Source organism: Thunnus maccoyii, chromosome 16, assembly GCF_910596095.1.
Source record: "Thunnus maccoyii chromosome 16, fThuMac1.1, whole genome shotgun sequence".
In the NCBI taxonomy this organism is placed as follows: Eukaryota; Metazoa; Chordata; class Actinopteri; order Scombriformes; family Scombridae; genus Thunnus; species Thunnus maccoyii.
In genome coordinates this window covers 14,919,118-14,933,967 of record NC_056548.1, presented here as the reverse complement: position 1 = coordinate 14,933,967, position 14,850 = coordinate 14,919,118, and the positions used below count along the sequence as shown (strand labels likewise).

Below are 14,850 nucleotides of genomic sequence, written 5' to 3'. Positions count from 1 at the left end.
CGTGTATTATTCTCTTACAAGGTTGGGGCTTTTATAGTGTGGCAAAAAAAATAAATTGCTTATGGCCAAAAACCTGACTTCAAACAGCACAGCTGACAACGAAGTCAATAAATGTGTCACATCAGGCAATCCAGGGAGCAGACAAGGCCAGGCTATTCTGAGATCAGAACCCCTTACTGAACGCAAGGCATTCTAGGTGACTGACTTCATGTTGATGAAACTCACCTGTGTTGGGATCTGACAGGGCAGTTCTACCGAGATTTGGACACATCAATCATTAATAAGAAGAATGTGGCTTTTGTTGGCTTCATAGGGACTTGCAGGAGATGGTGACACAAGCATGCACTCTTTGAGTCTTTCTCCCTGGCTTCACAAACACACAAACACCTCACCTACACACACCCATTGACATGAAGTTTTCTCCGGTAGAATAATTGTGTGCCACCCCTGGCTGTCAAGCCATGTCAGTGTCTCGTTAGCACTGGTATTGGCTCTGTCGTAGCTGGTAGCATCAGGAAAGGTCAGAGTGGCAGTGTCTGCACTGTCACACTGAGCACAGGCTGGACAGACACAGCAAGGCTCTGCCCTGTCTGTCTGGGCAGATCCCAGACAGACTGATCCATGGAGGCTGAGAATCCATGGAGGCTGAGTTTTTACAGAAACACCTCAGAGAGGACCGGATGTGTTTGGTTACTACTGTAAATAAAACATAATAGAAATTAATAAAGCAATATTGTGGTGGTTACCAAAAACAATGATGTACAGTAAGCAGTGTAATTTGCACGGTTTGAAAGAGTATCTTAGCTATACTCTTACAAAATGCAGCGTGGCCATATTGTCTACAACAATTAATACTGCATGTTTCAGGCTGCCATGTTTCCACTGTCTTGTTTCTCTCCTTCACCAATCTGAGTTTGACTCGCATAAGCAGCACAGAATGTATTTGAGTTTTTGAAACAGTCATGATATAACAGTATTCAGATTGGGGAGTGGATGAAGGCTGACAGGTGGAGAGACACAAACAGGAAACCTTGCTGATGCCCTGTCTGCCAAACCCCTCTGATACATGTCCAAAACTCTGACGGGACTGAGACAAAAAAAAACTAGACCCAATTTATTTCACTCTGTTGCTAGCCTTTCATTTTTGTGACTGGCGCCAGGGTGCTTATCAACTGCAAGACTATTAGCCGCATCAAATCAATGTGTTCATTGCTTTCTCTTGCCTCCATTGCTCTCTTCCTTTTTTTTGCTCCTCCTGTTCCTCCCTCTCTCTCTCTCTCTCTCTCTCTCTCTCTCTCTCTCGCTTCCTCTCACTCTCTCTCTTTCTGCCAGACAGGTCAGATATTAGAAACCTGTATTATCAGGTCTTCCCAGGATGCTGGTGGAAAAGTTGATTTGCAACGCCCGATTGAATCTACTTATCCTTCATCCCTTTCCAACCCCCAGCCAGCTGCCCCAGCAGACAGAAGCCCAATGGCCTATCTACACTGAGGTGCCAAGGAATAAAAATATCTATCTACAGAAAAGGGGTTGGGGGGTGGGGGGTGGGAGGCTGGGTGAAGAAAGGGGAAACGAAGAGAGGGACAGAGTGTCGGCCCACATGTCACAGATTTGGACAGCTTCGGGGGGACAGAGGGGAGGGGGTATAAATGTACTCCTTGCCTCTTCCCATCCTTACCCCAGCCCCATCCCCTTTGCAAACCTTTATCTACTTGCATTATACATCCATTTATCAGTCAGCAAACAAAACATGTCAACCCCTCCCTCCCCCCCCCCCACCATCCTGAATCCCACCAGCTCACACTGCACACACATATGCGGGCAGTGCTGAGCAAATCATTCAGACAAAGTTAAATTAGTCAAATCACTGAAAGGAGGCGAGCAGAGCAAAGGTCACAGAGGACATTCATTAAACAACTGTAACTTGTGCTAATTGAAGCCAGCTTGCGATAAAGGAAAAAACGGAGAAAAGAAATATTTATCTGTTGACTGGGCTGCCACGGCTGAGTGGCCGTCAGTAGCACAAAGGGAGCCATTATGGCTTTATCTTTGTAAATAGAGGGGAAAGTGAGTCTTGGCTGCAGACGGAGGGATGAAGGCTTGACGGAGGAGTCGGAGAGGAGAAAGAGGGAAGGGGAGGAAGTGGGTGAGGTGACTGATGAGGAGAGTGTGGAGCTGTGGCTGGTGGAGAAAACGGGGAAGAATACACGCAGTGGCAGCAGAGGGGGAACAGCTCCAGAATGCCGCCTTCATCAGGAGGCGATGGCAGGGTGTGTGTGTATGTGTGTGTGTATGTGTGTGTGTGTGTGGTGGTGGTGGGGGGGTGCTCAATTTGTGAATGCAATTACTGTAGACCTCCCAAGTCTGACTACTGAATCGAATCAACACTGTGGTGGCAACTCGAGTGCCTAATTTCATTCTGTATGCCCTTCATTCACAAGACAAAACAGACAATTAAGAGTTCTGACTATGGCAGGTGTCCTCACATAAAGAGTGTCACCAAAAAACTTCTTTGTAAGTGCGATGGCTATGAAAAGTAAAACACTGAGTTACAGCTAACTGACTGGCCCGGAGCTCTGTGCTCCGCTGCAGTGACACAGCCACAGATCTAAAAGGACAGCTGTCAATGGAGACACAGATGTCACCGGACCAGAAATCTGTGGTTTGGACAGGGCTTACTGAAGTTTCAGTCTTTGACTTTAATCTCAGACACGGTTGCTCCCTTTAACAAATTCTCCTCCGCACAGAACTCTTTGAGTTATTGGCACGGCTGCACCTGCAATTAAAGCCCAAAAAAGAAACCCTATTACTACCTGCGTATCTTTGGGGTTTCCTGCAGACGTTTTCTGACATCCGAGCCAAATGATGTTTGACTTTTGGGCCTTGGAAACTTTTAATGGAGTTCATTGTGCAATCAACCTGGCTGGAGGAGCCAAGTGAACTCTGACTTTGTAGTATTGATCTCCCCCCAATGTGTTTACTGGCTGAGGTCACCAGAATCCCTTCTCCAGCCTGTAAAGGGGTCAATAATGTCAATACAGTAAATTAGGTAATTCTGCTGTAAAACATCTCAGGATGGTCAATTTCCATTTTAGTAAACTTTATATGCGTGACATACAATTACGTCCACACGTCAACATGTCAAGTTGTCACACACTTCCAGCAGACAGAGGAGATTGAATCTGGACCAGGCGTCTGGATGTATATCTAAAGGGGCGGATCTATGAGTAAACAAATCACCTTTTGTCAAGTCCAATGATAAATCACTCCTCTATAGAAGATGGAGGATTAGTGGCATTTAACCCTTTACTACCTTGCCTCTAAAGAGATAAGGGTCAATAGACCACTATACTACTGTTGCTGAGGGGAAACAGCACATTTTTGCAAAGAAAAACTGAAATTAGATGCTTACAATGAACACTTACTTTTATTTCTTTGTTTCTAAAGACTTGATTTAATCCATTTTTACCCATTTGTTTTGCTGATATTGGCTTTATTTCATCATTGTTTGGCGTCTTCTAGATATTTCATGTTTTATATGTTATACAGTACCAGTCAAAAGTTTGGACACACTTTCTCATTCAAGAGAATGGGACGGTGTGTCCAAACTTTTGACTAGTGCTGTATATATATATTCCTTTTGTTTGCCAAAAAATCATTCGAAACACAAGGTAACATTATTTATGTATGGGATCAATTAGAACCCAAAGAGGTCTAACTCCCTGTGAGACCTATTACGAGTAAACTCTTAAAAAACTTCAATATCAGAAATCCAAACAAACAAATTACAATGTGTGTGCCTGTGACTCAAATCATAGATGTTTTCAGAATGAACAGTAATGTAGCTTTTGCATCCAATGAAAAAAACCATTTGATGAGTGAAAGTGCCACAAGTAGTTTGGCTCCTTTTCTTGATGTGGCTATTGTGAAAGGACATACAGTATATTCTAAGACTGCTGGAACACTGTATATACCATGATATTATTTAATATGCACCAGGTAATTAAAAAAGTACTTTGAGTATAATTTATCTCTAGGTCCATCTAAATGACACCTTTATTCCTTGTGCTTCTTTGCTTGTACCTATAGATAGGTATGCAGTAAGTATTTCATTGGGACCCTGAATGTATTAAACATTGACACAGTAATGTGTGAGCTGTAATCTAAAGTGTTATTGAAAATCTTCTATATTTAACCATAAAATTAGGAAAAGTCTAGAAGTGTCAAGCTGACCAAAAAATGTAAAGTGTGATTTTTTAGTTTTAAAGGAGGGCATGGGGTTTCCAGTACCCTAAACAGAACATTAGAGTTTGTCCATACTGTATTGTGACTCTGGTATACACTATAGGAGTGCCTACAGTCAACCATCAGCACTGCATGTCACTGCAATCAGCAATCAGTTATTTCTTTTCCAGCACTCCAAATATCTCCCTTTTTACTTTTAGAAAAAGACGGATGATTGAACCATCAATCTGGTGCTTTGGGGTCATTTTCAAGACATAATTCTTGCTTAACGGCAATTTATAGAGTAAGGAATAAAGTAGCATCAGTAGCAAATGCATACTCCAGGAGACACATAATGTAGGCACCAGAGGACTAGCAAAAAGGTAAGTGTAATAAAAAATGAAAACGTACCGAAGAGAAATATTACTTTCGCTACAGTGGAATTTACGTAAAACTGCAGCATCTAATAACGATAATACAGACCCAGATATAACGTCTGTTCACATTTTTGAAATATAAGACTACTTATCAGGAGATAAGACTTTTTTGTAGGTGAAAGAATCATGGCACCAATCCCGTGACAGAGAGACTAGATGGATCTGTATTACATCTGTGCCATTTCACTCTGCCTCTCTGCAAGACAGCTCTACAATTCAGGGCTGTGAGATTAAAAAAAATATATAAAAAAAAGGGTACAAAAAAGTGCCACAATTTTCTGAAAGCACTGCCCATTTAGTTCTGCTCAGGGTGGACACAAAAGGTTGAGCCAGCGGCGAATATTGGAAAAGCTAACGGTAGGGCTTGTATAATCATTGGGAATGGTCGGGGGCGGACAGAAGCATAAAGCTCCAAAGCACTCCAGACAGACACACATCACACCAGGCCTTCTGAGATGGAAGTCCTGGGTAGGGCCTATTGCTTGATACCACAAGGGAAATAAACTGCTTAAAATAGGCACGAGGGCAGGAAATGGATTTTATTGGAGAACTAATCAAGGGCGCCGTTTTAGTGGGGCACAATTTAGATTTTGATTGGATTCCTACTGACATCGGGGTTATCAATGCGTCTCATACTGGGAGGTGTAATTTGATCTTTGATGTCCACACGGTTGTCGTGATGTATGTCCTGCTGCATGGGCAATGACTGCTGTGCATGTGTTTGTAACAGCAGCACGTGTGTGTGTGTGTGTGTGGGTGAATGCCAGTGTGTACAGGGTTTGTGTTTGGGTGAATGTCAGACAGGGAGGTGCAGAATATAGTGGCTACTTCCCTCTTTCCCTTTTTTGTTTGAAGTGTCCCTCTGGACCAAACTGAGTAAATAGTGATAATAATTCTAATCAGTATTAGTTGTATCAAAGAGAGAGAGAGTGCCCAGAGAGCATTAGGGTCCAAAAAAAGAAAGCTACCTATTACAACCTACTGCACTCACTGACCGTATCCTTATAATTCACACCAGATACTTTAGAGAGTTAAACATGTTGAAAAGAATAGGAGCAGGTTTAGTTCAGATGATTAAAGTCCACCAATTAACTATTCAACTAACTGAAATAATTGAATCAAAAGTCTACAAAAGTGGAAAAAGTAATGCATTTATAAGGAAGTGAATTACTTTGCTTACCATGATAATGAAATCAAAGAGATAAGAAATGTTTGTAGCATAAGCTTTTACCCACTCTGGCTTTAAAACATCTAAAAAATAGCAGGGCGCTGGTTGATGTTTGGTTATCAGGAATGAATCACATTAGTTGTTACATACATGAAATATGAGTTGCATATTAATTGTGATGAAATCCTTTAAATCCTGATTGGTTCAGAATATTTTGCACTCTTACTCTGTTCTCTTATTTTTAATGATGATATGATGTTAATAAAAAAAACATGAACACTTCAGCTTTTTATATAAGAAAAAAATAAATGCACATGAAGAAATGAAGATGTTTCCCCATTCAATTATACAAGAAGCATTTGAATCAAGCAGTCTCCTCTTGAAGCCTTTATTTATGCAGTTACAGTACTTGTCATTTTCCTCTCTGGCTTAAGCAGCGGAAAAATTGTTCAGTGTTTGTTTCTTTATCTATTCATAATAGTTTGTTTATCAAAAGACACGTAGCACATGCAGTATGTCAACTTAATAAAAAAAAAAAAGCAACAGTAATAAAGTGACAATAAAGTTACCAATAGGAATGGTATTATCATGAGTTTAACTTGAGCTGCTTTTCGCTCATTCTTCTGATTTTCCAGCCTGCATATAGACTTTATCATTGGAAGTTGACTCTCGAAACAGCAGGGAGTCAAAGTAAACTTGTGAAAAGAGTAGTGGTCCAGATTACAACTTTAAGTCTGTGTAAAAGAAAATCAGAGATTTCTTTCACATTATACATGTTAGAAAATAATTGCTGAAAACACATGAAAAGACTGAACTATGTAGTACTGAATTGTAGAGTCAGAGCATTAAACTGTTTTTAACCATTTCAGTGTTCAGGATATTTTGGGCAGGCCTGAAATGGTAGGTGGATGATGTACAGGGGTTACTAGCATGACCCCTCCCCACTATATAAACACTAGAATGCACAAATTCATAGTTACTATTTTTACACCAGGTAGTTTTACAAACTTTCATCAGAGACAACTGGGATTCACTTCAGATAATCTGCTGTTGTTGGCGAATGGGGACATTTTCGGTCAACATTAGCACTCGAGGAGTTATTTTAAACCCAGATGAAGCGTCCGCTGATGGCAAATGCTCCAAGCTTGATGGCCACAATGAAGCCACTTTTCAGCAGAAAAGTGAGTAAGATTAAGTTCACCAAACTCCATTGAAAAAAATATGAATTTAACATAACGATATTTGGTGATGTTGTTAACTAGTCATTTAAGATACATTTTTACTGAAACAAGTCCACATTTACCTACAAAATATGTGCCGAACTAAACAGCAACTCCTAATGTTATTTATTTTAAAAAATATCATCCATGTTGCTTGCCTTAAACCTACAAACAAGGCCTATTTTAAATTGTATATTTATTATACAGGACTTTGGTAACCCAGATTTTAAAGGAGAATGAATATTGGACTGTTAGGTAAGCAGAAACGTTACTCCAATGGGTTCCTCATGTTGCTCTGTGTCACCTGGATGTGTAACTTTCATCTTAACAATGTTTGCTGTGTTTCTGAAAGTTTGTTTTGGAGTCTTTCTACCCTCTAATGGTCAAAAATCAAGCAATGCAGCTTTAAATTTTCCTTTTTGGGGGGCGGGGGAGATTAAAGTACTTTTTGCTGCATCAGTAGTGCTGCTCCAGCCTTAACATGGATCAATATTACAGTCAGAAACTAGCCTAGCTTGGCAGTTAAAGAACAATAATTAAGAACAGAATGAATTGGCAGCTAGCAAACAATGTAGATGCACATCTGTGAACAGCACGTACTGAATTTACTTTGATTTTCACACTGGCTTCTTCCCTTGACTTGTCTGTTCTGCCCACACCATCAGGTGTCATGAAAAACGTTTTTATTGAATTCGACATCTGCTGTGCTGACTCGCAATATCTGAACCCAGTTTAGCTTGTAATAATGTTGGCAAGCAACAGAACTCAGTCAAAGCTCTGTCCAAAAAAGGTGCACTCGACCGGACTGTTACTGGACTGGTCTATCTGCTGCATGTGTCTATAACAATAATAATGGATGGAGCAGAATAGCTGAGGATGAATGAATTGCTTAACACACTGTACATTTACAGACTCTGTGGGCCTTTTTCTGTTTTGCAGCTTCCTTTAATATCTCACAATTTTATCTTATAACTTCTGACTTTGAAAAATACTTATAATATCCTGTTATGCTGAGATGAAGAACAGCGGCCTTTTTTAATGTGCAACATTCTAATCCCATTTAAGTTGCAGCCAACACAGACTAGTGCCAAAATATCATCAAAACCAGGCGGCTTTGATGCCCGGGCCAAGGCTTTAAAGACAGAGGAATGTGGTAGTGGGGGCTAGTGCCAGGTGTATACCACAGCGTAATTAGGCCTGAATCGAATTATAAAGCAGCATATAAAATATAATGTCACTTATTAGCAACATATTTTAAGTGTATTACTGTTAGTATGATTGCAGATACTCTAAGAATAATACAGAGAACCCACATCGGCTAACAATTGAGTACAAAGGGTCAAACAAGTCCTCTGCATATAAAAAAAAGCATGGCACTTGAACAATCCATATGAGCAAGGAACACGTGTTCCAAGAAAGGTGTCAACAATTCAGACCAAACTCAACTGGATAATGACTTAAGAGATTCTGAAGGGAGAATACAGGCGAAGCGGACATCACGTCTTCAAAAGGGGGAACAGACTGACCCAGACTGCTTTTCATAGCTTGACAGCTCATTCAGTGCCTACACATTTCCATACAACTATTTTTCACATGTGGGGTGTTTGTGAGATTAAAAGCACTTCAGTGCAACATGCTATGTTTGCATGTGAATGGAAGCCATACAGGGAATGTCACATCACTTATCTTTTGTATAAAACTATGGTGTTCCTCTTGTCAGCCGCAAATAAGCCCATTGTATCCTGCTGATAAAAGGCAATCAAACAAAGTATATAATTGTGAAGTCAAGCATTAATTGCCTGTATAACAACCGCCTAATGCTGAAATAATTAAGAATGTCTCTTACTGGGGACTGGCAATGCAATTATCACCTTGATGACTGTGCCATACAAAGACATTCAGAGGAGGGAGACAGAAAATGAGAGAGAAGCAAATAACTAAAATGACGGGGATAATGCAATTAGAATATGGCTGAGAGGGGAAGGAAACAAAGGGGAGACAGCCTCAAGGCTTTTTCCAACAGGGTTGCCATGTCTACATGCTTAATTTGCATCCTTATAATGTCGCACAATTATACTAGATAAGCATCCAAAGTGGTGCAGGGAGCTTGTGCAGCCCTTACATAACTATTTCATAGTTTGTATCTTTGTTTCTTACTTTACTTTCAATATCTGCAAAGACACCGCCGCTTGAAGTGTCACTTCCTGCTCCTGTCTCTAACCTGCTAGCTGATTCAAAGTTAAATCCAATAAATATTCAGAATGAGCAGGTGTCAAGCAATGCTTCACTTTAGACATTTACTTAAACCTTCATCATTCTGATTCACTACGTTTCAGTGACAGCCAATATGCCCTAAGCTGTGCCATGATATCCACTGCGGAAGGTGCCACTTTTAAACTACACCTATATTACAGATACCACAGCTTGTAATGCAGTATGTGATATATACAATAGTGGACAAAGTCATCATCTATAGGAAAAGCGGGGAATGTTCTATTCCTCATTTTGCATTATTAAAGGTGGAGATCAAATGAAATATTCAACAGATGATGTGCTGCTTTAATATTCATAGAAATGAACTTTATATTAGAGAACACATTTTTATGGGAAGTAGACTGGAGGCCACTGATTAAATTTCATTGTTTGATCACTATGCAGGGACATTATGGGGTATTATGAGAGCCAGCCGGTGCCCCCCTTTAGCAAACATTTAGGGGCAGTCTCTGAGGCCACGCCACTTTGACAGGGCACATCACAAGTTTATGATACTTAGATGTGTTTCAAAAAATGAAAAAAAAAAAAAAAGCTGACTTTTTAATGCAGCGCCCCAAACGTTTTTGAATAAAGATGGGAGGTGTGTGGGAAATATGTAAGTCATAGCATGTCTCAAAAAGCAACGATACATATTCATGTATTTACTGGCAAAGATATCACCTAAGGCGATCATGATTCTGTAAATATGAATAAATCAGATAGGTCCCTGTAGTGCAGTTTCTGTACTTTTATATGCTAGAGTGGCTCTTGTGTTGTTTTGTTTTATTTTGTTTTGTTGTGTTTACATAAGAGTATTAAAGAGTTAATTAAGTTTAAACTAAAAACAAACACAAGCTTCATTACACAACTATCAGGAGAGACGCTTCAGACACTGATCTATTTTAAACTTGGATGAGATGTAGACTAGCTGTTATACAGAGTCTGGACCATTTATTGCTCTCTCTTTCTCCCTGTCTCAAACACACACACATACCCTCTGGTCAGAGAGATCAAGAGAGGGGGATAGGGATCCCTGCTGCGACTCTTAACAAGATGGCATTCTCCGAGGTCACAGAGGTTGCCAGAGTTCGTGTCTACTTTTAAGGGACGTGAAACTCTACTCACGGTTTTCTAACAGTTGTCTAATTGGATTAGGCCTCAAAGAGAGGCCCCCTTTTTTATCCCTGGCTTTTGTCCATTCGCCTCAGCAGCGAATGGAGCTTAAAGGGCTCCAGACACTGAGGAGGACGGACGATGGATTAGGTGAGGTATCCTGACCAATTAAGACGAGGCCAGGTGTCATGCTGATTGCAGGAAAATTGAGACCTCGGCCGACATGTGTCTAATTCCCCGCTCACTGCCCAGCAACCACTCATTTGCCTGTACGCCACACACTGCCCCCCCCCTTTTTCTCTTCCTTGCCTCTTCTGCAAAGGTAACCCGAGCTGTCTTCCCTTGACCCTTCTCTTCCGTGGAGAGCTAATCAGACCCACCTGGAGCTCCCCAGGGGTGTGTTAGCTGCTGGCTCAGCTAGCAACAGCTGATCCAAGAAGGAATCCCTGGGACCAACGCTGCAGGCCTGGCACCCAACACACATTGACTCAGGATCAGCCAGGGAGATTTTCCAACTGATGGTTCATTGAACCTTGAGCAGAATCACCACCTAGCTAAGATAAGAAGGAGAGAGAGTGTGTGCGTGTGTGTGTGCATTTTTGTCACTTCATGGGGACCTTTTCCAGTATAAACACCAACCTTGTCGGGACCAGTAGTCCTCATGGGGACCAAAGCCCGGTCCTAATGAGGCAAAAACATCATTTTTGAGGTTCTGGTTAAGGTTGGGGCAAGGTGTGAATTAAGGTTAGGTTAAGGTTTGACATGTATTGGTTAGGGTTAGGGCTGTCCACAATGAATGGAAGTCAATGCAATGCCCTAACAAGGAAATCTGGAAAGGAAAACAAATACATTCATACAGGCTATAGTACAATGTCAGGTAATAAATGTACAAAGTTTTGCATATATTATGCACCAAATGGTAAAAGAAGAAAGAAGCTGCTTTAAATATAACCCAAAGTTTTATCCTGATATAGTTTTTTTTTTCCTCAATTCCCAGGCGTTCTCTACCTAACTGACTAACTTAAAGCAGCTGTATTAAAAATGTTTATTCTAGAAATGGCTCACAAGACTGCTTGTTTGTCAAAGGGTCGGTTGTAGTGACACACCCAGAGAGACTCTGTAGTTCTCCTCAACTCTGTGGGGCGTTTCAGCAGCTGAATGTTTTGGTTTTCTAACCAGCAACTTTACTGGTTCGCTCTCACCACTCTCATAGCGTCAATTTTTGACACAGCAGGCAGCTGTTTCAGTGAGAAAGTATCAGCACCATACAGCACACAAAATTAGCGACTAGCCGGTGAACAAAGTGGTGCATTTTAGCAGCCAGATGTGGAGATGGAGACCAAAGACAGAGCTGAAAGGAGAATAAATATTGAACTTAAACTTGCCAGACTGTCAGAAACATGACTCCAAACGCCTGATAATGTGGCCAAAAAAAATATCGCAGGTTATTGCAGGTGTAAATGTTTCAAATAGAATAATAACACTACTAATAAGATACTAGGAGTATAGTGCCATGTGTGCCAGAATGTGACATTAAAAAACACTACCCTTGATATGGTATCCATAAAACAAACAGTAAAAACAACTAACACCTCATTGTTTCATTATAAACACGCGGCACTGTACACAGGTATAAATAAATCAAAGAGAATGATTCATATATACTTTATATATGTGCTTTTGCTTTACACAATTTTTGTTACTCGGGCTCAGGCTCACTAACATCACAGTCAAATGACTGTCACATGCAAACAGCCTCATATTCCATAATACATGTAACACTGATTCCCTTAACTATTAATCAAAAAAAGCAATAATAACAACAGCTTTTTTCATATTATTTGAAGCATTAAATTATTCTAATATAGCCGAAGGCCAACTGAAATGGAAACAGGAACATGCAGATCCAGTCCATTATGCATTGTTAAACGTTGATCTATGGTTTAATATTTGCTTCCCAACAGCAATGACAATGTGTTATTACCTTGACAGAGGGCCATAATGTTCGTTGACATGTCGGTGATTATTTAAATAAGCTGCAACAATAAATACGGCTCCACATGATCTGAGGTATGAGCCTCACATGGAAAATGTGCAGACAGAGGAGTAAAAATCTAAGTTTGGAACTGAGATCATTGGAGGCTGAGAATGAAAAATATTAATGAGGTGTATCAGAAAACCAGCTCATTGTAATAGTGAGATTAGACTCCAGAACAAAGCTCAAGTATGATGTGAAAGGAAATGACTGAAATGAATGATTTAAGACTTGTTAACGTGTTAGAGCAAGAAAAAAAATGTGATTATGTCTGTTGTCAACATGGAAATAACTAGCTGTATATGCCTAAGGCCTAAGGAATTAGTGAAACTGGTAAGGCTGCTCATACTGTACATTGTTTAATCCACACAGCTGTGCTGCAGCGCCTCTATGTTCTTCCTCTATGTACAGAAGTTTCTTGTAAATAGTTACAGAAAACACTAAATCAACATCAGATTGTTGCTGGAAGTTTCAAAAGTGGCTGTTTCACTGAAATGTGTCTCAGAGCAGTTGGCATCCACATGCACAAGGGACACACATTTCACTTCGGCTAAGGATGCAAACGTATTCCTTTGACAGAGACACAATAAGTAGCGAAGCATCAGCTAAAATAAACATAAAAGCCTCTTGCCAAACACCAACTGTTATGAAAGGCAGCGGATAGTGAGCATACTGGCATCTACAGCAATTAGAGGAGAAGGGTTAGCGAGGACTCCGCCTGGCCCAGACTTGCACGCCCGCTCTCACACCTGTTTCTGCTCCTGGTCCAAACCAAAGAGAGAGAGAGAGAGAGAGAGAGAGAGGCTGGTTACTTTGTCGCAGTGCCATCTTAGCCCAGCATCGTCTAATGAGATTAGATGGTTCACTAATGAGCTCTACAGTGAGGAGAGTCAACTGTGAAGTGAAGGTCAAAAATTTCATCACTCAGATGTGCTGTTGGACTTCAGGAGTCATTAACTAATAACAAACAAATGATTTAAAGGAGCCCAGCTATGGTATTTTGGTTGGCCCCTTGAGACTTTCTCTCTCCCTCTCTCTCTGTTTTAACGAGCATCTAAAGTATGGAAGTAAAAGAAAAACACTGAGTAGCTCCACTTCATGAATGGAAGTGATTTTGGGGAAGACGTGCAGACTAAATTAAATGGTCAAATGCTTTTTTCTGTAGGAAGCCACAAATGACACAATTCAGTTGACTGTAAAGAAGTTAAATGGTATCTGGAAATTAACAATGCACAAGTAGTTTATATCTTTTCTGCAGATTCAGATCAAATCACAAATGTAAGCACATTGTATTCATTATGGCCCTTTCAGAGGGTACAAAATTGCTGAGAAAGACTGCAAGCTTTTCCAATAACTTTTTTTCCCCCCATCTCTATCTGGGATCTTTACCAGATGCCCCAGTGGTGAGCTAAGCATCAGGGCAGCAAATGAGCATTTTTCGCTGGCACCTTTATTAATGTGCTGACATAATGTCATACATGTTTAACCAGGTAATAGAAGGCTGTAAAATAATGATCCATATTGGCTTTTAAGACAAGGTATTAATCTCCAGCACCTCTTTTGCCCCTTTACTCTGCCACTTCATTCAGCGGGGGTTAAAGCAGATTGACCTCCCTTCAAATAAAATTAATTGTTTTCGGTATTAATTTTATTTGCCACAAAGAAAAGCTGCAAGGCTGGTGAAATGTTTACCCATATGTCAGCATTTCCCGTTATTGGCACACAACTAAATGTTTGCATTTTTTTTTATTCCGGAAGGATTTCTTATTATGTGTAATACCCTGTTAACCAGTGATAAAATGAATTTCATTTTAGCAATATCAGGAAGATGTAATCAACATGCAATTTGCTTAAGTGCACAAAACTATCATTTTTGTTAGCACTGCATATTTGCTGAAGAAATATCGCATGCCAGAGTGTATTAACACAGGGAGGATGCCATGCATCTTCCCATCAGACCTGAGAGATCCTTGTCACCACTATCTCCTGTAATCTGTTTAATACTGTTTATGTCTGTCCAAATTGAACATGTGGTATGGAATGACTAATGTCAGTCTCATAATTTAGTCATAACGCTCTGTACCCTATAGGGACCATCTATGGATGCTTAGTCCATGAGTGCACTGCATGAATAGTGATCCATTCACCCTTCACCTTTAAAAGCCTTGATGGCGAGCCCCATTCAGATGCAACTACTCTATCAAGCCCAAACCATCTTTTAGATAAAACAATAAAGATTCGATGTGGACGTGTGTGTGTGTGTGTGTGTGTCTTCATGCCTGCGTGCATGTGTGTCCACAGAGCCAGCTCCTGCGTGAGGATGATCTCACTGACCCACGTGCTGAAGGAGAGAGAGAAAGAGAGCACTCGAGGTGATGACTTCTCCACTCACTTAGAGAA

The 14,850-nt window shown here is 40.5% G+C and overlaps 1 protein-coding gene across 3 annotated transcripts in view; it reads right to left on the bottom strand.

The window, feature by feature from the left end:
- Window positions 1–14,850, bottom strand: part of LOC121881546 (doublecortin domain-containing protein 2) — an 86,958-nt gene that overhangs the window by 28,092 nt on the left and 44,016 nt on the right. The window contains exon 13 of one of the 3 annotated variants that reach the window (XM_042389397.1): window positions 12,794–13,211. The exons of 1 other annotated variant lie outside the window; for it this stretch is intronic. In XM_042389397.1, the coding sequence (XP_042245331.1) occupies window positions 13,153–13,211 (59 nt within the window). In that variant the 3' untranslated portion in view covers window positions 12,794–13,152. Of the gene's footprint in view, window positions 1–12,793; window positions 13,212–14,850 lie in introns of those variants that run through there. One more of the 3 variants, XM_042389398.1, reaches the window with a different exon arrangement.